Source organism: Neolamprologus brichardi, chromosome 7 (assembly GCF_056152115.1).
Source record: "Neolamprologus brichardi isolate AB-2024 chromosome 7, ASM5615211v1, whole genome shotgun sequence".
Lineage (NCBI taxonomy): Eukaryota > Metazoa > Chordata > Actinopteri > Cichliformes > Cichlidae > Neolamprologus > Neolamprologus brichardi.
The window spans coordinates 67,664,369-67,687,136 of record NC_142110.1 but is presented as its reverse complement, the minus strand read 5'-3'; the positions used below and the strand labels follow the sequence as shown (position 1 = coordinate 67,687,136).

The 22,768-nt window shown below is 43.7% G+C and overlaps 1 protein-coding gene across 1 annotated transcript; it reads right to left on the bottom strand.

Moving 5' to 3' along the window:
• Positions 1-165: 165 nt before the first annotated feature.
• Positions 166-22,367, bottom strand: slc7a10b (solute carrier family 7 member 10b). Its single transcript, XM_087844225.1, has 11 exons — positions 22,157-22,367; positions 15,611-15,815; positions 14,611-14,762; positions 9,254-9,379; positions 9,014-9,167; positions 7,166-7,289; positions 5,643-5,746; positions 5,456-5,552; positions 4,550-4,699; positions 4,269-4,446; positions 166-4,190 (listed from the first exon to the last, which is right to left on the bottom strand). The coding sequence occupies exons 1-11, from the start codon at positions 22,296-22,298 to the stop codon at positions 4,060-4,062; spliced, it is 1,563 nt and encodes a 520-aa protein (XP_087700351.1). The 5' UTR covers positions 22,299-22,367; the 3' UTR covers positions 166-4,059.
• Positions 22,368-22,768: the final 401 nt, after the last annotated feature.

Genomic DNA, 22,768 nt, shown 5'->3' with positions numbered 1-22,768 from the left:
CCCCAGCAGCTGTGACGCATCCACAGCCGGCACAGCTCAGAAAGACAGACACCATCAGTCCAGGTCTGCCTCATTCTGCATTTATTTATAGTTATTTTCTCAAAGTGCAGTAACACACATCCAAGTTAACATCCAGTGTGATGATCCCACTGTAAACACCGAATGCTTTACAAGAAATTTACAACATGAAAATGTGTGTATCAATACGAGTGGAGACACCAGCTATGATTTCCAAAGTGAATACAGGTGGATTTGAGGTTTTTTTTTTATTGTTGTTTGAACAGAATTAGGCCCCTCTACTGATATACTTCATTCCCTCTTTTTAAGTCCACCCTCAAAACTCACCTGTTTAAAATTGCTTATGTTTAAACCTTTGCATGCTTTTAACTTTTATCTGTTACTCTTATTATTGTGTATATTGTGTATTTGTACAGTGTCCTTGGATGCTCTGAAAGGCGCTATTTTTAAATAAAATGCATTATTATTATTATTATATAGCCAATCTGAAGTTGGGTCTATGGTAAAACCGCCCTCAGCATCCTCTCTCTGTGACCGCAACAAACATGCTGCTGATGACTTCCTGATTTAAGTCTCATTCAATAAAAAATGATATTAATTTTGTAATTTCTAGTCCTTCTGTGACTTGTATTGATCTGTTGTGGCTCTTCATCATAACGGAGCGATGCGGCGTCTGCATCACTGCAGAGGCTGCGTCAGTCTCTTGCTCTCCTCTTACTCAAGAACAGCACACAAGATACTGCAGTTTCTCATCAGCACAGAGCCCAGCGTCTGGATAACAACCATGCCTCAGACTTGGAGGTGTGAATTCTCATCCCTGCTGCTTTACACTGCAAATCGGCATAACCTGAGGGATTAAAAATCATTTGGGATAACTATGACTCATTAAGTGCACAGTGTACTGGATTATACTAAATGGTGTAACAAAAAACACACGAATAAAAGGGTGCACATAGAAATGTTAAGGCTTCCTCTTACTGTTATTGTCCAACAGCACAGCTGCTTGAGAGCAAACACAGAAAAACACACAGTCATAAAAAGAAAGTACACTCTCTTTTAATTTTAGGGTAGACATCATAAAAACTCAGCTGGTCCTTAGAAGGTTTAAAATTAGGTCAGCTTCAGATGAACATTATTACACATCACACTGTGTCAGCATTTACTGAACAAATGAGGCCAAAACACAGAAGCAGTGTGTGAAAAAGTCCATCCTCACTGCTTCCATAGGAATTAAAAGGTGAGTTAATCAGATGCACCTGAGTAGATGATCCTCAGAGGTGTAAGAACCTCTATAAAAGCTGAAATTGTGGCAATTTGCTGGTTTGGAGGTGGAAAACCCCCCATCAAGATCTCCATCTCTGACTCTACAGGCTTCAGTAGAGCCTCCAGCATCGCAGCGTGGCTCAGGTTTATGAAGCTGAAATTGAACAAACCTCGAGACAATGTCCTTTGGACAGACGAGACCTGAGTGGAGATATCTCTCCATAATTTACAGAACTAAGCAGCTGTCAGCATGGTGGTGGAGGGATGATGATCTGATTAGACCACAAACTCCTCTGTATACCAAAGTATTCTAGAGTCAGTGTGAGGCCGAAGCTTGGACCAAACTGGGTCATCAGCAGGACGATGATCCAAGCAGCAGAACGGCTGAAGAAGAAAAGCATCGAGGTGCTGCAACGGTCCAAAGTCCAGTCCTCAAGGAGCTTAATGCTGCAAACCTCAATGAGGCAAAGAAACCAAAACTCCTCCACAGTGATGTGCGAGACTGATAAGTCACACAGGAAATCATCACTGCAACTTATTACTGCTAAAGAAGCTTCTCGAAGCTGCTGAATGCATGAGGCCCGTTTCTGCATGCGGCCTCATGCTGCTGACACAGTGTAACATGTTTAGAACCTGCTAAAGACCAGATGATTTTTTATGTCCTAATCCAGAAAACCTTAGAACTGAAAGAGGGTCTTGTTCACAGTTTCTTAGAATAACATGTTGCATAATCAGAAACTGCACAGAGCAGGAAATTGAAGAAAGATGGTTTTGTACTGTTAGCAAAGGTGAGAAGCTTTGCTAACAGTACAGCTCCAACCTGACCAGCAGACGTGACTGCAAGAAGGGCCAATTCTGTCTCAGTAACATCCTGCATTAGCAACACTTTACATGCACAACATAAAGCGCCACAGCGTGTTAGACTGCTGTGGATTACACAAATCCTATGTCTGAATGCACTCACGGTCACAGCATCATGTAATCCATCCATGAGAGCAGCAGGTAACGTGAGCACAACTAGTTTGTTAGCAACATTTTTTAAGCTTGAGTTTGCCCTCGGTCTTTTGGATGCGCCAGTGCTTTGTGCTCCGTCTGGTTTATTTACAGCACGTTTCTTTTTACAGTGACACAGAAACAGTCAACAGGACACCAAAGTAATTCTCAGACGATCTATGCAACAAACAAAGCAAAAAGGCACAAACAAATATATTAAAATCTCTAACAGTGAATCAGTTAATACACCACATTTTATACACATTTCACCAAATAAAGAGCTTTTCACACCAAGTCTGAAATCTTCACTAAACACCTACTCTGACGTCTTGCACACGGTCTGTAATGTCATCCTTTCCTAACGTTACTTTTCTATTTATTTAAAAAATAAAATCTGTAACTCATTCTGATTAACACGTAACAGTTTGGGGGCTGATGTGGTGGTTTAACGTTTGTCTTACACACACAAGCTCCCTGATTCAAGACCAGGAGGAGGAGCTACAAACCTACAGGGTTATACCAATCCCAAACCAGGATTAATGGGGGGGCTGCAGCTTCACCAAATGGAAATATGCAGCTCCATCTGCTGTGGTGACTCCTTGGGACAACGAGAATCTGTTATTATTAATGTTGCAGCTCCATATTTACATTCAAGGACTCTTCTAGAGTAAAATAATCCTTTATTTTGTGCTCGGCCTTGATGAAGCCCCACATTTCATTCACTGTCTGAAACAAGACAGTAACTTTTTTCTGATTGGCTGCCCCTCAAAAAAATAGAAGGTTTGAACAGAAAGTGGGTGGAGTTTAGGTCCACATTAGGAATATCTGTGCTTGCTGACATCATACAGAGCCATGTGTGCCATTCCCAAATTTTGGTCATATTTCATATGAACGTCCAGCACAGCAGATGTATGACTACAAATAAGGAAAAGCAGAATCAGTCCACTTAATTAGAGCAGCAAGGAAAAAAAGATCTCTCCCAGGACTCAAACTGTGAGCAAGGAAATGATTAATGCCACTGCCAACGCCTCCTGCCTCCAAATGTGGATCATTTCCCCATTTAAACATGTAAAATCTTCATTTTTAATGCATGGGAACTAATCAGCAGATACTAGATTGGTCTGAAGAAATGTTTTGCTCAGGCAAATGAAAATAAATGGGGCAAAAATCCAAGAAGACAGACAAAAAAAACAAAATTTATCACAACAGCTATCTTTGACTTCAGCCTAGGTTCTAAATCTAGCCAAATCTAAAGCATCTAGCCTGCTGTTCCAGTATCACTTCTTTATTGGTGTATCTTAAAAGAGCCCCGTGACACACTGGTGGGATGGATGGAGCTGTTTTTAGTGACTTTAACAAACAATGTGCAAGTTTTTTTTGCAGTTTTCCAACTGTAGGAAAAACTTGGTGTGAAAAGACCTGAAGGCACAATAAAAAACCAGCAACATTCAGAGACAGTCACTGTTCTGTCGTGTTACCAAAGGAGGAACAGATGGTTCCAAATTGGAAATAAAAAGTCCGTTCACGGCGTGAAACTGTTGGCATTAGGATGGTGTACTTGAAGACTTAGTAGAAAAGTAGATGGAGAGAAAAAATTGTACGCAGCCCACACAGAACAGCGGGCAATCCACTCAACTTTAGAAAAACAAAAATCAGAGTCTCAAAGGTTCAAAAATCAGACAGAAGGCTCCCATGACTGGAACAGGTGTCTGGACTTGTTTGATGATCAGTAAAAACAGGATAAAAAAAACCCCCAGAAGATCTTTTTGTTTCCAGATAAGAGTTTTAAGAATTGACAGACACGCTTCCCCTGCCTGATGAGCGGTCAGTCCACTCTGGAGGACTGGCGAGCTCGATGGGGTCGAGCTGAGGAAAGACCACAAAACACAACCTCTGGCCCACATGTGTCGCCCTCTCTGCAGAAAAATAAAATCACAAGTTGTATTAAAACAAGTCAAATGAAACCCTACAAAGTAATTTCTTTAGAAACTCACCAATGAAGTTATAGATACACTTTGGTTTCTCTTTCCAATGCACACCCAGGAAGTAGACAGGTACACCCGTAAGCATGATGACTAGTCCAACGCCGCAAACCACTGGCTCAGAGTAAAGACTGAATCCCAGCAGCACTGCCCAGAACATCAAGTAGCACACAGGAACCAGCAGGTTCACCTGTAGAAGGCAGCAAGTACATGGTGGGAAGTCAGTGAAACCTGACGAGTTGCAGATATGAACAGTTAACAGGTAACAGATGGTAGAAGCCTGCTGGGTTCACCTTGATGGGTCGGTACAAGTTGGGTTTCTTCCAGCGGTAGTACAGCAGGCCTGCGATGGTAACACCGTATGACAGGTAGTTGATGAAGGAGACGTAGTTGATCAGATTGTGTGTCTCTCCAATGCAGAGTATGATGATGGTGGCTGTGCACTGTAACACAAGGTTAGACGTGACTGCGTGAACATGACTGAAGAAGAGTTTTTGAAAGTTTTTCCCGCATGCAGACTTTGGTTGGACGGGCCACTTTGGTAAATTAACACCCAGCAAAGTCAATCTGGTGACCAACTTTAACATTTTAAGTCTATATTTACTGTATGTCCGCTTAAACCAGGATGTGGCTTTATTCTGAGAGTTATAAGAAAAACAAGAAATCAGAAAAATAATAAGAAAAATTTGATAGTTTTCTTTTTGTTTACCTTTGTTTAGCTATTGTAACAGGTTCTCTTGCCATCTATGGACACTTGTTTTAGAAACCATGCCAAGTTTTTTCACAACACTGTGCCTCCCCAATTCAGCTCCTTTTGTCCCGGACAAACCCCCAAACTGGTTAAAGAAGGGAGTCCACACAAGCAGTTTGCTTAAATTTAAAAAAAAAAAGGTTTTAAAAACCTTTGGGACCAAAATTGGTCACTCTCCTGCAGACTGACACATCTGTTTGAAAATGATTATTTTTTTAAATATGCAAACACTTTTTGACTTTGTTTGATTTTTTAAAAGCTACAAATCTGATACACTGATAGCGCTGGGTTCAGGGTTAGAGGTAATGGGACTTAAAGCTCACAGAGTTAGGGAGAAATTTTATAAAAATACTTAAAAACAGCACTGTGCAGTTAAAAACAATTAAAATACTGTTTATGTGCAGAAAGCATAGAAACGGAGACTTCTGTAATATCAATGTGTACATACGCAGACGAGCAGGGCGGGGATGGGCGTACATCTCTTATAGTGGATCATGGCCAGCAGGCTGGGGAGGTGACCTTCTCTAGCTCCCGAGAAGCACAACCTGTTGATAGGAAAACCAGCCCGAACTTAGCAGCTGCTTCAGAGCTGGGTCATTATTCAAAACCACCGAAAAACAGGAAGTCCGGCTCACCTGGAAGACGTGAACAGGTAGCCGTTGATTCCTCCAAAGGTAGACAGAGCCACAGAGATCGGCATGATGACGGAGAACATTCCCAGCAGCTTCTCACCAAACGTCTGGAGAGCAGAACAACAGAAAGATTGACCAACACGCTCAGACCACAGCGGTGTTCTTTTAATCTGTTCCTGCAGACTCTGATTGGCTGAGCTAAGCTGAAATAGATTACCTCACTTTTAAGCACACTGGAACAAAGGGACAGGTACCCATGAGTCTGATTTAGTCAGAATCAACCAAACTTTCTTTTTCATCTGAACGTTGGGATATGAAGACACTTTTTGTTGAGTCCTCTCCACAACCAAAGCTTAACACTGATTGGTTACTGATTGCATGTATACATGTAAAGGTTTTACAATGTTTTTACAATGGTTTTCAGTCAGTGTGGGCATATTTGACTACTTTGTCAATCCTAAATGTTAATGTATTTTATAGCAGCGGTCCCCAACCCAGGGCAGCACGGTGGCACGGTGGTTAGCACTGTTGCCGCACAGCAAGAAGGTCCTGAGTTCAATTCCAACATCAGGCCGGGGAATTTCTGTGTGGAGTTTGCATGTTCTCCCCGTGTTTGCGTGGGTTCCCTCCGGGTACTCTGGCTTCCTCCCACCGTCCAAAGACATGCAGCTTGTGGGGATAGGTTAATTGGATAATCCAAATTGTCACTAGGTGTGAATGTGCGAATGAATGTGAGCGCGAATGGTTGTCTGTCCCTGTGTGTTGGCCCTGCGACAGACTGGCGACCTGTCCAGGGTGTCTCCCCTGCCTCTCGCCCTATGACAGCTGGGATAGGCTCCAGCGCCCCCCGTGACCCTGAAAAGGATAAGCGGAAGCGAATGGATGGATGGATGGTCCCCAACCCCTGGACCTCTGACCGGTACTGGTCCGTGAGTCGTTTGGTACCGGGCCGCGAGAGTTGAGGCTCAGGTGTGAAATGTATAGTTTTCAGGGTTTTTATTGGTTTTCAGTGTTATTTTGTTATTGTTTTTATCGTTTACTCTGTTTTCCTGGGTCTTTTCACGTGTGTTATGAATAAACCTTCTTTTTTTCGGTACCGGTACTAGTTTTATTTTGTTGTATTTATCCGCGACACCTTAAAGGCCGGTCCGTGAAAATATTGTCGGGCATAAACCGGTCCGTGGCGCAAAAAAGGTTGGAGACCGCTGAGTTATAGGGTATTTAGTATGTGGTGGTCTCTCCAACACTGGGGGATATAATTCAGCTGCATAACCAGCACAACATGTCAGAGGAAAAAGTGTAAATTTAGCTGTGGGAGGGCCTACCCCTTTAATAGTGGTCAACTTTACCTGGTTCATCAGGCTACGTCTCCAAATGCAGGCTTTGTCTGTCTTTGTGTTACACATGACTGCTCCCTTTCTACCTTTCCCCTCGAAACACAATTTAAAAAGCAGTTTGGTTGCATGAACACGTCATTTTCAGCAGACAGAGCTGGACATCGAGACCATGATTTCCATGTTACTCACTACAGCCACAGCATTGGATGACAGCAGCTCCTCGGGCGACATGGAGGAGAAGTAGGCGATGTTGGTGAGCGTGTACACAAAGGTCACCAATGGGATGGAGATGTAGATGGCACGAGGTAGATTCCTGACCGAGGCCACGCACCATGCACAAACGACACAGTCCAAACCAAAACATTTACAACCACATGTGAAGTTGAGGGATGAGCTTTTCAAGCAGGAAGGTCTGGTGGTCAGCTCACTGAAACGAGTGAGCTGACCACCAGCAGACTCCTATCAAAGTGGAAATATTCTGCTTATTTCCTGCCATATATGGCACGTCCCTGTGGTGCATGTTCAGAATACTTTAATTATCCCCAAGGAAATTATGTGGTTGCTCCAAGACATTAACAGTAACAGACTTAACTAATTAAATAATACAACACTTTACAAAGTTTACAGATTTAAGAAAAAGCACTAATATATTTTAACTCTAACCTGTGAAACTTTTACTGTAGACCATAAAATTAAAGTTTTAGATCAATGTCTGCACAGGAAGTCCCTGTGAGACAGAATCTCAAGCTTCACAGGTTTTTTTTTACTCCTAGCTCTGTATGATGTCACGGAGAGGGGATGTTCCTAATTTGATCATCTCAGGCAAAGAGCCCCACCCACTTCTCTTCCAATTTCCCATCAACCAATCAGAAGAAAGCTGATTTAAAAGGGGAGGAGCTAAACGTCTCGTTTCAGACAGAGGATGAGCTGAGCGTCTGCAACACAGCCTAGTATGAGATAGAGGAGGATTATTTTGAACTGTGACTCATGCAAAGCTCCTCTAGCAGAGTCCAAGAATGAAAACATGGAAATGAGCAGAAAGGATCCACTTTAAAGGAAGTTGCATATATTTATATTTTACTCACATATTTGGTAACACTTTATAATAACCATCAGTAATAAATGGCAACCTGACAGTTAACTAAACTGTAGTACTGTTCCAAGCAGTGGAAAAATCATAAAATAATAAATAGTTAAATGATTATTTTACTCACAGGCCTTCAGCATCGGTCCTGTGTGTAATACATTACTTTTTTGAGTAACTCCAACAGTGAAGAGCCGAGGGGCAGACAAAAGGAAACAGAAGCCCCTCTGACTCATCAGTGTACACCAGCTGTATGGTTTCCGATCCATTTACCTATTACTGAACATAAAAGTTAATTAACTAGAAATTTTCCATTTATTAACCCTGTGAGGTCTCAGTCATCATCAGCAACGACCTTAAGCCTCATTCTTTCCTACTAGATGTCATTTTTCTGTTGTTCTTGTGTGTCTTAGCAAACAGAAAGCAATAAATAAAGAAATAAAGAAAAGCGTGAACCTGTAAGCCTCACAGCCGGTTTTTATAAAGTGTTACCACGTTTTATTTCACACGGTCGTGGTGAATAAAAACGGAGAGCATCACTCTGCTGAAAAAAGAAAGTTGTAGCAGCCAAAAACAAACATTAAAGGAAGTGTTAGACATCATTTGGTTTGTTTGAGTCAAACGATGATTGACGGAGGATTACAAAAGTGCAAGATTAGTTTTCAGATTATATTTTGGTCTCAGCAGTTGTCGATTAATCTGCAGAACAAAAAAAATATTGCAGCACATTAACAATCTCATCTGCTAAGTAAATGATGAGTTGGTGGTGATCTGGTTACTGTAAGCAGGCTAGTTTCTCACTTTCTAGTCTCCTCGATTTTCCTTGATGTCTGACGTTTCCTTTAAAGTTTAATTTGGATGAAGTTCTCGTGTTTGGGCACTTACATATCTTCAGAACGTTCCCAATAATTTGTGAAAGCAAAACCACGGTGATGAGAAGTGTGAATATTCACCGTCTGGGTTCGACCACCTCCTCTGTCACATAGTTGAGGAAGTTCCAGCCGCTGAAGGCGAAGGACGCCTGCAGGAAGGCGAGTGCGATCTGCCCAACCGACGGCGTCCTCTCCAGAGAGAAGGCCACCTGAGGCGTCAGCGCCTCGTAGTTTCCTGGTGGTTACATGAGACATCAGAGCTTTTAGCTTTACTTCAGGAAGTGGGAAAGCGTCAGATCTGTTGAGGGCTGGCAGATTTACCATTGAAGATCTGGACCAGACCAACTACGATGATGAGGCCCAACGCCATCAGCTTCCCCACCGTGAAGACGTCCTGGATCCTGGTGGCCATGCGGACGCTGGAGCAGTTCACCCAGGTCAGCAGCACTGAGCCGAGCACAGAACTCGTTAACGACACACTCGGGAGGACAGAGAGTACTCAGAACATCTCTACAGTATAAAGGTCAAACTTGGCACGTCTCCATTAAAGATCAAAGACTATCAGCTGATTCTGAGGGGCGGGGGGGGGGGGGGGGGTTATTACTGCAGAAAGCTCTCCTCAGGAAATGAATTCTTAGGATTTGTTATTTTCTTTCTGCACAGCAAAATAACCTCCACACGTTAATGAGACTTTTAAATGAACCACCAATAAGCAGTAACGTGTCTCCAAGCTCAATCCTTCTGGGCTCAGCTGCATGCTGGAGGTCACCGCTCTGTGGAGCCACGTCTGGGCTGAGAGTTAAAGAATAATGAAGGAAAAAAGTTGAAAAGTTTAAAATTTAAGCCCTCGGGGCTGACCTGGGGGAAGGACAACTCTGATTTCTTTGAGAGTCAAGCAAAAGGCTATGGAAGTCAATCCAGACAGAAACATCTGGAGTGGAACCTCTAAGGCTACGTTCACACTGCAGGCAAAAGCGCATCAAATCCGACTTCTTTGACCCTCTGCGACCCATCTATCCGATCATGGTGTGACAGTGTGAACGGCACAAATCCGATATTTTCAAATCCGATCTGGGTCACTTTCGTATGTGGTCCTGAATCCGATACATATCTGATGTTTCAGAAAGCTGCTGTTTGATGGTCGTGTCGCATTAAATCCGTCTTTTACGTCACTGACACAAGACAGACGCCAATTATCAGCGCCGGAGAAGACATCGTGAACGCTTCCTGGCCATCCGGTGAAACTGTTGGGAAGACAACGTTGGAGAAACGTGAACATTTTATTTGTTCTGTATAATCTGCAGATTCTGACAGAAATCTGCAACTATCCTTTGAAGCAGCGCTCCTCTAAAACAGCAATAAGGATCATTATTAGGTTATTTACATTATTATGTAAATAACAAAATAACTTAAAGCAAAAATTGGGAAACGTGAAGTCCGAAGTCTTTATATTAAGGCCATCAGTCAAACAATACTGTTGGTCTGGGTCTAAACAGAGCGCGTTGTGTGTGACGTCTTCTTTTGCCGCTTTGAGCGTTCACACTAGAGCGCGTTTGCTGTCGCATTTTATTTGTAGTGTGAACGAGCTGACAAAAAAAATCAGATTTGATCAAAAATAATTGAGCATCAAGACCTGCAGAGTGAACGTAGCCTAAGCTGTCATCACTGATGGGAAATGGATTCCATTAGCGATGGCCTTTCCTCAAGGCAAGGAGGAAAGGCCTCCTGAGTAAGACCCGTCTGGGTAAGAGGACAACACAGGTTTGGATCACCAGTGCCCGTCTGACTGGGACTGAGCTGGACATCACTGGAGACTGACCAAAGGTTGCTGGTTGCTGGCTGGAGTGCTCCTTTAATAAGATCAGCAGCAGTATCTGGTCTCCATCCCGTGGTCCCAGTGCGGGTGCTCTCACCGGCAGTGGGCGGCAGCAGCCGGTTACCCTGGGAGGCAGGAATGTGGGAAAAGGCCGAGTGAGAGAGGGCGTGATTGTTTCACCTCGTCTATCACTGTCAGCGGCTTTCCCCTGCTCGCTCTCATGGTGGCCTCGCTCTCCGGCACAAAGGCAGGCTGTCAGCCACACAAAACAAACCACTTCCGTTGCGAAGGGCAAACAAAACCGTCTGGGTGCCCCTCGGCCACCCTCCGAGGAGGCCGGATCGAGCTCACGTTTCAGGATCCCGTTCCAAGAACGAGTGTGAAGGAGGGCGTCAGGAGTCCAGCTGTCTCCCTTCAGATTCCAACGTTATTTACTCATTGATCAGGCATTTGCAGCCGGTTACAAGACATCAACCAATTAGGCAGCCCGAGGGGTCGTGACCTCTGCTCGGGCTCTTCTGTCGTCCTCACTGACGTCTAATGACACTCGCTATCTTTGAATCAATTTTTGATATAAACAGCTGAATTTTTCACACCCTGTTTTTAAGATTTTTTCTCAGAGCTAAGAGTTTTTATTTTACCCACTGGATTAGTGAACTTACAGAGTTCTTATAGCCAGCCTTTCCAGTCACTCCATAGTGTAGTAGCTTACACATTTACCTAACAAGCCAAGGTCATCAGTCCAAACCCAGGAGGAGACAGTTCCCTCACGGACAACTTCACAGTGAAAGGAACCAAAGAGTTAGCTTATGTCCTCCATGTTAATGTGTCTAACAGCTTAATTCAGTGCTGACAAGCAGTAACTGTTGAGACATTCAGACAGTCTTTGTAAAGTTTCAGGTAACATGGAAATGACCCTGTACTGACAGCTGCACTCAAACATACGATCTATGGCATGAATCCACCTCCAAAGATGGATGGAGATAGATTCCTGTTGATATGCTGGAGTACAAATGTATATAAAAACTGGCAAGTGTTAAAAGAGCTGCACTTCCTCCGATGTCCAAAGTTCAAACTACAGCAGAAAAACAAATGTTTGCTGATACAAACACAGTTTTGCTCTCTACAGAAAGACTTCGCTCAGCTAACTCGAGTGTCTGTGCTGTTGTCACTTCTACCTCCATAAAACACACACTGGACCTCCCAAAACCAATCACGTGTGACTTTAAGTGACTTTATACACAGTTTATAAATACATGAAACCGCCATGATTTGAACTGTGTAACAGAAAAGCTGGACAGCCGTGAGAGGGCAGAAAATCTGCAGAGCCGAAGAGCAGAGAAAGCAGTCGGGTCACTTTTCTCGCCGTCTTTCTTCTCGTTCTTTACACAGAGCTCACTTCATGTGTGAACAACTGAGTTTAACAGCATGAAAGCCTTCAACGAGGGTTTGTTCAAAAGTGTGCGCCATTATGCTCATTTCTACCATTCACTGCACTTTGTCGCTCTCTATGAAGGCAGACTTTTGACTCTGCTGTGGAGTGTAGCCTTTCAGAGCTGCTATAAACACTCAGCTTTGTGCAAACTGTTTGCTTTCGAGCAGAATGTGAAACAAACATCCCTCTGCTGCTGCTTCTTCAGTTCATTCACACCCTGAGCACCGAACCGCTCTATAGAAACTGTAAACTGCCACACATGACGCTGAATAATGGACACATCTTTAATTCGGAGGGTTTAAATGATTGTAGCTCATCTCATCTCCTGGTCCTGCTCTTCTTCCTCCTCCAGGATTCCAATGCATTTTTTATTAGAAGCATTTTAACACACTTTACTCTCCTCCGACATTCAAGTAATGCTGCATCACTGCTCTCTGCAGCACAGAGGGAAGATGAGCACACAACGAGCAGCACGGCAGACTCGCAAGCCGCAATCTGCAGCTCCATGACGTAATTCTCCACGCTACATCACACCGAACATGTGATTTGTTTTTATTAAAGGGTTCTTTTTCCCGTTGACCACTCCAGACAAAATCCTCCAAATCTGGAAACACATTCAAGCTCTGTTAAAAAGAGCAACCAGTATGTTTCTGATCAGCACAGCTGTTCCTAAAGATGAATGCTGAGCAGCAGCATCATGGGACACAGCTGAGGTCAGAAGTTTCCATCCACTCATCACAGGCTTGAACCTCACAGTCATTTTGGGCTTTTAATGATTTCTTTGAACGGTTCTTCTTCCAGGATGGACTGTTTTAAAAAACAGGATCTGGGTGCTGAAGTCTGAATTGATTTTGATGTTTACGTACACATGCTGAAAGCTTGTGATTAATTCAATTCAATTTTATTTATATAGCGCCAAATCACAACAAAAGTCGCCTCAAGGCGCTTCATAGATACAGAGAAAAACCCAACAATCATATGACCCCCTATGAGCAGCACTTTGGTGACAGTGGGAAGGAAAAACTCCCTTTTAACAGGAAGAAACCTCCAGCAGAACCAGGCTCAGGGAGGGGCGGGGCCATCTGCTGTGATTGGTTGGGGTGAGAGAAAGAATGGAAGGATGTTGGAGGTTCTATAATGTCTTTAAACTTGGCCGAGGCCTGCTAGCTTCTCATTAGTGATCATAATTACGACTGACAGATTCTCTCTGCAGCATAAAAAGGATTTGTTTGACAGCATTCACTGGATTGACCAATACTGGGAACAATGGGGAAGTCCAGCCATCTCAGTGAAGATCTGAAAAGCAGAACTGCAGATTTACACAAGTTGGGAAAGTCTCTCTGAGCCGTTTCTGAGCAAGGATCCAAGATCACACAAGTACAAGTTACTCAGATCTGTCCCCACTGAGGTCTGGGAGAGACCCAGACTGTCCCCCTCAGATAACAGGAAACTGGTTAGGATGTTCAGGAACACCCAGGATCAAGCCTGCCATTGGACTGGAATCTGCTGGAACACCAGTGTCACTTCCACAGTGAAGCCAGTCTCACATCTCCATGGACCAAGAAAGAAGCTCCTGCTCCAAAATCAACGAGCTCAACTGAAATTTGCAGCTGCTCACGTGGACGAGCCAAATGGCGTCTGGAGAAAAGTTTGATGGTTAGACGAGACAAAGTTGGAGCTGATTGGAGGAGCAAAGGTGAGGCTTTCAACCCTGAGAACACTGCAGCTGTGACGCACGGCGGTGGTAGCATCACGCTCTGGGCTGTTTCACTGCCAGTGGTTCTGGTACATTAGACAAAGTGGATGGAATAAAGAAGGAGGACTACCTCCACAATCTTCAACTTCTCCAACCAACAGCTAGACGGGTGAAACTTGGACACAGTCTTGGGTTCCAACAGGACAATGATCCCAAACACTGCATTTGGATAAACCAAGTTAGCATTAAGCTTGTGGGATGGGCCTCCCAAAGCCTCGACCTCAACTCTGCTGAAAATGTGTGGTATAAGCTTAACAGTTGAGTCTGTGACAGGAAACCAAACAATATACATGAACTCTGACTTTTCCAAGAAAAGCGGTCAAATATAAACCAGAATTATACCAGGAGCCTGTTGATGGATACCAAAAGGATCTTGGTTGAGGTACAACAAATATTAATGGAGGTGTATGTATATTCTGATACGCCATTTGAATCAAACAGTCTAAAGGCACCTTTTAGAAAACGTTTCTGGGACAACGAAATGTGTTTCATCACTACAGCGTCCAAGGTGTTGCCTGTTATACACATCCCGATTCGTACTGCGTCTCCTGCGGGCCTGAAGGATCGACCTTATAAGTTTTCCACAGAAGACAAAATAATGAAGCAATTCTTCTGACTTGATGAACTGGCCTCACACTGATCAAAGTGTGTTTGATAAAGTTATCACTCACGGAGACAGGTGGCAGACAGCATCCGTGTCGCCATGTACGGTGGAACGCAGTTTGGGAAGACCGGCTGCAGTACGTAGCTGGAGAAGGTAAGTGCGATGACGGCCAGCGTGGTCGGATACATGATGAGGACGGCGCTCCACAACAGGAGGAATCTGGAAGAGAGAAGGAGCTTCAGTGACAAACACAGATTCAGAAACTCTCCATAACTCAGCAGGACACGAGGCAAAGCCCTCGCCGTGGATTTCACTGGTGAATCTAAAAAAGACCACGTCCAGTGTGAGTGCAGCTAAAGAACCTCTAGACTTCTGGAGTCTTCATGGCACTCGTAAGACAGTCCAGAATAACCGGGCTCTGTGGCCCAAACTGTTGCCTTTTGTTCGTCATGTCTTTGACAGAAGGACTGAAACGGGTTTCTATTGCAGTGAAACATCTTTCTGTATCGTGAACCACTTTAGGGCATCCTCCAGTTTGATTTGAGGTGTGAAGCGAGCAGCAGCACCAGCGTCCTGATGGCATCACCTTCATCCAACACAACGAGACGCTTCTGCTACACACATTCGAGTTAATGAGTCTGCGTCCTTCCAACGAAGTGTCGCAACTAGAAAAATTTACGTGAACAACAACTCAGAAAGTTTTTGGTACACAACCTGCCTGTATGACGGCAGAACACGTAAATGTTCGGTTGATGGTAAGAACCTGCTGGTCTTCCATATCTGTCTCCATGTGTGGTATGAAGCTACACCCTTTACCTGTCCATGTAGACTGACCTACATTGGTCAAAAAAGTTATTTACTGGCATTAACCCTGATAAAAAGTCATATTTATTTATTGTACAGTGCTGTGGCAAAGAGTTTGCTCCTTTTCTCTTTTATGTTATTTTCACATTTGAACTTAAAAGCACTTATAGCAGACTTGGGTTAGTCTCAGGCCCCTGACTTTTAGATTTTCATCATCCTAATCCTAATTCAGTGAAGAGTACTGGACACACAAACACACTCACCCCGTCAGACCTCCAAATATCTCCGTGACGTAGGAGTAGTCGCCTCCAGATTTGGGAATGGTGACGCCCAGTTCAGCATAGCAGAGGGAGCCCAACGCAGCGATGCAGCCTCCCAGCACCCAGACCACTAAAGCCACTCCCACCGAGCCCGAGTGCTCCAGGACACCCTTAGGAGAGATGAAGATCCCGGAGCCGATGATGTTCCCTATCAGACACATTTAACAGGAGTCGAGATCTTTAATATCTTGTATGTTGAATAACCCAGGTCATATGAGGTATGTGTCGCTTTGGGTGAGCTGTTATGGTTGCCATGGTTTCCATTAGTTTTTTAATCATTCCTTGTGATTTCTTACTTCTCATGCCTTTTTTCTTGTCCTGTCTATAATAATAATAATAATACATTTTATTTGAGGGCGCCTTTCAGAAACCCAAGGTCACCTTACAAAAAACACAATTAATAAAAGGAACAGTTGTCATAAAATACATAAAATAAGTTAAAATTACAAAACAGAGCGTGACAACAGATAAAATCAGCATTAAAGCGAATAAGCCAGTTTAAACAGGTGTGGTTTGAGCTGTGTCTTAAATACAAAGAGGAAGTCAATATTTCTTAGTGCAGGAGGAAGAGAGTTGCAGAGCCGAGGAGCAGAGCGCACAGTGATAAGGTGTGAGGATGGAACGGTAAGATGAGGAGCAGATGATGATCTGAGAGGGCGGGACACAGTGGTGATATGGAGCAGGTCACACAAATATGAAGGATCAGATTTATGGATACATTTGAACGTGAGAAGTAAGATTTTAAAGTTTATCCTGGCTTCTATGGGCAACCAGTGAAGCTGCTGGAGAACTGGGGTGATATGAGCACTTAACGGAGTAGGGTTATGATCCGAGCTGCAGAGTTTTGAAGAAGTTGGAGTTTATGAAGGGACCTTTTAGGGAGACCAAATAGGAGGGAATTACAGTAATCAATACGGGACGTAATAAGACTATGTCTATGTCATCATGTTTCATGTGAGTCTCCTGGTTACTTCCTGGTTTACTTTGTTAGTTTTTTCCTTGTGTAAATGGTAAATGGTCTGTATTTGTAAAGCGCTTTACACTACACACAATCATCCACCCATTCACACACACATTCACACACTGGTGATGGCAGCTACATTGTAGCCACAGCCGCCCTGGGGCGCACTGACAGAGACGAGGCTGCCGGACACTGGCGCCACCGGGCCAGTGCGTGTCTTTTATGGTTTTATTTCCTGGTTTTGTTAGGCCTGTGATAGATGGGTGACCTGTCCGATGTGTGAGCCCTCCCACCTTTCGCTGGGACACCTGAATTTGATAACCAGAAGATAGATGGATGGATAATGTCTCATATTGTCAAACGCCTCGACTCCTCTCTCTTCATCTTTGTTTATTTTGTTGTTGTTGTTGTTTTGGGTGGGGGACACATTGTACATTCATTTGTATTCATGTATTTTGGTGACACAGACATGAGGATCAGGGGTTAGTGTGCCTGTCTGCAAGTCAGGTAGAAGTCAGAATTGATTTTGCAGCGGACGCCCAAAGCATCAACTCTAAGGAAGGATGAAGAGCCTGAAGCTTTATGAGATACAGGAGAATTTGACTTTTGCTTGCTATCAGTCCAGAAATCTGTCAAATACTAAAAAAAGAATAAAAGAGACCCAGAAAACAATGCAAAGAATGAAGCTGGAGGTAGAGACCCCACAGGGTCCTGATTGTTCTCTTATTGGTCACATAGCACCATCCTTCTTGCACGTGCTTTTCACACGTGACTTCTTTGTCAGAGAACATCCTGAACATTTCTACTGCTCCAAAGTCCAAACTGGTCCCCTCTGAGTTTATATAGAGGACATAAAGACACAAAGAGCTCCATAACAGAGTGAGTTAGAGAAGGACATAAAGGCCATAACTCAGGATGGGAACAATTCCTCCTGCCCAGAGCCTCAGTATGCAGCGTGGAGTACCAGTAGATCCGACACATTCAGTCTACAGCACTACCAGTAGCGTGGCAGAAGGCAGCCAAGTGGCACACACAGCCATTACATAACCAGACATAAATTATCCACTCCAGTCTGCAGAGGTGGGAAGTGACCGACTCACCTTCTGCAGCAGCTCATTCCTGCAGCTTCCTCCTGAAACATGTCAGCGTGGAAGGAATTAAAAGGTCAAGAAAAAAGATTTGAGTTTGTTTTAATCTACAGAAACATGACTTCAGATGCAGAGCTTCCTGCAGCGTGCAGAGCAGCCAGTTTGTTCCCTCTGTGAATGGAAAGGTGTTTCAGCATTCTGCACACAAAACCTTCCTCTTGTTCTGGAGGGAAAAAACACAAAGCCAAGTGTGGATGAGGTCCAGTTAGCCAAGACCTGCACCAACATCCACGGAGGCAGCAGGTTAGCAGCCTGGGGTTCAATGCCTCGGCAACACTTTGGAGCACTCCAGTTACTCGATAATAAAACCACTGTAGGTCGGCCGTAACAGCTGGAATCCTCATTACACACCGGAAAACTGAACTGATCACTTGTGGTGAAAAAGAAATGAAAGACAGCTGCTTTAAACCACAGAAATGTTTGTGAGGTGAGTAGGTTTTCAGAGCTGCAGCTAAGCTGGGAGAAGGAAATACAAATGTCTCTCCGGCATGTGGAATGTGAGCTTCTTGGATAATAACATGGATGAGCTCGGTGAACTGATAGAGACTCATCATGGCTGCACTCACACCTCACAGACACAGTGTGGGTACCAGGCCTTTGGACTTTTTGGGTGGACAGCGACGTTAATCCAAGTGGTAAGAAGGAATGCTGAGGAACTGGAATAACAGCATGAACCCGGACACGTGACCATGAAGGAACATTGAGGAGACTGTTGTTGTGATTTGGCGTTATATATAAAATATAAAATAAAAATAGATTTGAACATTACTGCTGCTCGGATGTTAAACTTCCGGCTAATGCATCCGTATTGTTTGATGAGGGAATTTCCCCCCCATCACTGCTGTAAGACCTCCATCAGCTGATGCAGCGACCATCCACACGACTGTGGTGAACAGCTAGACATACATCTGAATACTTCCTCTAACATCTGTTTCTGCTGCCACAAGGACAGATGAGGAAAATCTTTCCCTGCATCATAAAGATCCTTATTACAGTTTTTTCTTGGTGACTTGTTAAAGATTTATTTCATTTCTATTAAATTCTGCTCCTTCTTTTGTGGAGTTTTTACCTTATTGAGCCATTTTATTTTTATTTAAGCTATATGCTAGTAGACCACGAGGTTAAAATAACCCATCATGATAACTTAGAGTAACTCTTGTAAGATAGCAAATAGAAAAGGAGACTTTCAGGACTGTGAATGACTCCAGATCTCATGACTGATTCTTGTCTTTCTTCCTTGGTCAGATCATCTGCCTCCATAGTTTGTGCTTACATTCCTATGCTGATGATACACCTCTTTATCTCAGTACCTAACCCTCCACTCAGCTCCTCCCACAATCACTTGCAACTGTCTGCATGAAGTCAAAACACGGATGTCATCGAACCTACTCAAACTCAACAGAAATAAAACACAGGTTGTGAGCCCCAAAGTCCGACTCCGGCAGAATAAAAACCTTCTCATTGACATGAACCCCCGAGGTTTGCAATCTGGGTGTCGTTCTGGACTCTACGCTTTCACATCATATCTGTCACCAAAGCAGCTTTTTTACACCTTTCGATTTTGGCCATAACTCACTGATGCTGCAGCAGAGACTCTCCTCCGTGCCTCTGTCACCACCTCTGTTAGTGATTTCCAGCTCCAGTATGTCCAGAACTTATATGCCAGGCTTCTAACTCACTCTGACCTCTGGGAACATATCACCCCCACCTACAAAGCTCCACTAGCACATCCGTTAATGCTCTGGCCCCTCGTTACCTACCAGGGAAAACCTGCTACTCCATGCTGCTAAGCCGTGGGCCTACTTTCTGTCCCTCACAAGAGAAAGGTCATTTATCCCTATTAGGGATGCAACGATACCAATTTTTTCAAACCGATACGATACCGATACTTGGATCTGAGTACTTGCCGATACAGAGTACAAAAAAACTAATTAAATTATTGCAGAGTCTCCACATTGTAAATATCACTGAACTATTGGCACTGTCTCGAGCTTTCAGAATAATAAATAAACACTTCTGTTTGGAATAAAATAAATACAAATTAGGTTTGCGAATAAAATAAACTTTTAAATTATTGCAGAGTGTCCATATTGTAAACAAACAAACAAAATAATTATTATTAAATAAATAATAAAATATAAAAAATTATAAAATAAATAATAAATAAAATAATAATTGGCCCCCTAGTGGCCAATCTAAAAAACTACAACAGAAATGACAAGCCACCCTCTGATTAATGAAATAAGTTAGTATCGGTTCATGGTATCGGTTAACTTTTACGAGTAGGAGTACACACACATTTTACAGTATCGGTATCGGTGCATCCCTAATCCCTATACATCCTAAATGACGTTAATGGGAGCGTAAAATATAGCACAGGTATGTATGGTTGGGTTTATGCACAAAAACAGAATCAGTCTGTTGGTTTGAAAACGGAAAAAAAAACAAAATCCTGTGTTAAAGTCCAATATTCTGCCGACATACATCAACCACAGCCTCCTCCCTGCATTGATTCACTGATTTGCTCCTCTGTGCTATCTAAAGCCACCACGGCGGTCCTCTTGCACCTGGCTCCAGCAGTGAGTCAGTCCCCACAGACTCATGTAAAAACTTCACATTTTACAGCAGTGATTTTATGTTATTTTACATTTGACATGTAAAATCACAATCTTTTTATGTGAATTTAATGATATTCTAAAATATCATTAAAAGCACACAGTAAAATACTTTTATATTACTTTTTTTTTTTTACAGTGCAGAAATAAACATGTTTGCAGCCAAGAGACTGAGTCCTGGGTCTGCTCTGGAACTCGTTTCAGAAGCACCTCACCAGGACGCCTCCAGGTGCCTGAACAGATGCTGAACCTCCCATCAGCGTAACTTTGTGCTGAACATTGGTGGGGCCTCAGTCCAAATAAATAAACAGCCTATTTATGCAAGATAATTCATAACTTTATGGGGGGGGGGGTGCTGTGAAAGGTGTCTGATTTTTGAGGGGGCCATAACCCTCCTAACCCCCTGGAAATTACTCACAAACCCACTCAGAGTTTGTGAGTGTAGACGTAGGTAAGAATGCAGATCGGCACCTTTGCTTTCAGACTAAGCTCTCTCATCATCACAGCACACCGTCAATGATCTTGAGGCCACCATAGTGCGCAGCATCCACTTCTTGGCCGCCCGTTCTCACTCCCGAGGTGTAACATGCCGACGTTTTGTCACGTCCCGCAGCGTTCCTGAGGAACGCAAAAGGAGACCTTCGGCGTTCTTATGGTACGCGGCGGGTTATGGCTGAAATCCAGTGCAATGATGCTCCCTCGGTAATAGACGTTCCAGCCCTAGCCCTAACCATAACCTTTTCCTGATCTTAACCAGGACTTTAATGATGTTAAATAGCGTGTTTCTAAGCGATTTAAAGAAAAAGAGCGAACATGTGTAGATTGAGTCCATACGGTTCTCATATTTTCTCATATTTCCTCATTTTTCCGAGGTCGTCATTCAGGAACGTGGTGGGTAGCCGAAAACGTAATATGTTGACGATTTGTCACCTAGCCTAAAATGTTACACTGTGGGAGTGAGAACGTGTTGTGTCTTGGCTGTGTCCAACAGTCTGTGGGTAAAACTTTTGCACAGAAACTTCAGGCTGTAAACAAGTTCATTTCTCTGCGTGTAAAGCTGGACAGTTTAACATGAGAGTATCTGCCTCAAGTGGACATTAGCGGAACTGCACCTTTTGGCACTTCAGCACCAGGCTCAGTGAAGGATTCTGTCTCCCAGTGCTGAAGGAAACCTACAGCCATGTATGAGGCTCAGTACAACATAAAAGTTCCTCCTTGTGTCTGTGTGCCAAGCAGAAAAATACAGTTTATATATTTTTAAAAAGTACTCATTTAGTTTAGATAAACTCTTTTTTGCGCACCACAAGCAGTTTGGATTTTGATTGGCTCACTGCAAACATGCCCAGCATCAAACGGAGGAACAATAAGAGCCCGTTGGAAGCTGACAGTAGTTTTAAGTCAGACTTGAGCTCCTGCAGGCCTCCCCCCTCCATCCACCCTGGATGATGCTCCTCTTTAAAGCTCCCAGCTTCTCCTTCTGCTCCAGCAGACAATGATCTTCTGCTTCACCACAGCCTGCTCCTGGACTTCATGTATTTCAGCCACGTAAGCACTACAACTCAGTTTGATGTGAACCCACAACAAATATGGACTCCCTCATTTTTCTGCCCCCACAAGCTGTGAGTTTGCTGTGCAGCTTTCAGTTTATTAATCAGCCACAGAGGAGCTGGTCCATCAGCACAGCTCTGGTAAAGAACGAGTTTTATGTAAAGTTCTGCAGCACTAAATCAAAAGAAGAAGGAATCTCCTTGTTTTTCAGCCTCACCTATGATGATGGTGCAGGCGCTCAGCAGCCCGATCTCCTTCTTCAGAGTCACTCTGTCGGGGATCTTCTTCTTCTTCTTCCTGCCGTGCGTCCCGGTGCCCTGCGGCCGGGAGCAGATGCTGCCGCTGTTCTGTCCATCCATGTCCGCCTACCCGGGTCCGGTCCGATCCTCCCAGTCCCAGTACTCCCAGTGCTCCTGTCCTCTCCTCACTCCGCATTCATGCAGACTGAATGGGCTGCGCTTGCGCAACAACCTGCCGCTGTCCAGGGTAGAATGTTAAATACCCAGGACTCACCAAGAGGCGTTCAAGGACACCGAGAGGAAAACGGCCCGAACACTCTCACCTTCTCCTGCCGAAAGGGATTAGTGCAAGAAGTTTAAGGACCAGAGTCTTGACAGAAAGAAACCCAAATTCTGTAATCCAATCCAATTTTATTCATAAAGCACTTTAAAATACCCAGCACAGGAACAAAGTGCTGTACAGAAAATAAGTTGAAACAATAGAATAACAGAAAACAGCAAAATAAATAAATAAAACACATAAAACATCAAATTAAAACAGCCCTATATTAAAACAAAAACAAGATAAAACAGCATCGAATCTCCTAAAA

Excerpts from the sequence above, each read along its gene's own strand:
- slc7a10b (XM_087844225.1), bottom strand. The coding sequence starts at position 22,298 with ATGGATGGACAGAACAGCGGCAGCATCTGCTCCCGGCCGCAGGGCACC. Across the intron at positions 9,168-9,253 it reads TCTGGTCCAGATCTTCAATG|GAAACTACGAGGCGCTGACG; the intron begins GTAAATCTGCCA and ends TGTAACCACCAG. Across the intron at positions 5,747-7,165 it reads CATCCAATGCTGTGGCTGTA|ACGTTTGGTGAGAAGCTGCT; the intron begins GTGAGTAACATG and ends TCTGCTCTCCAG.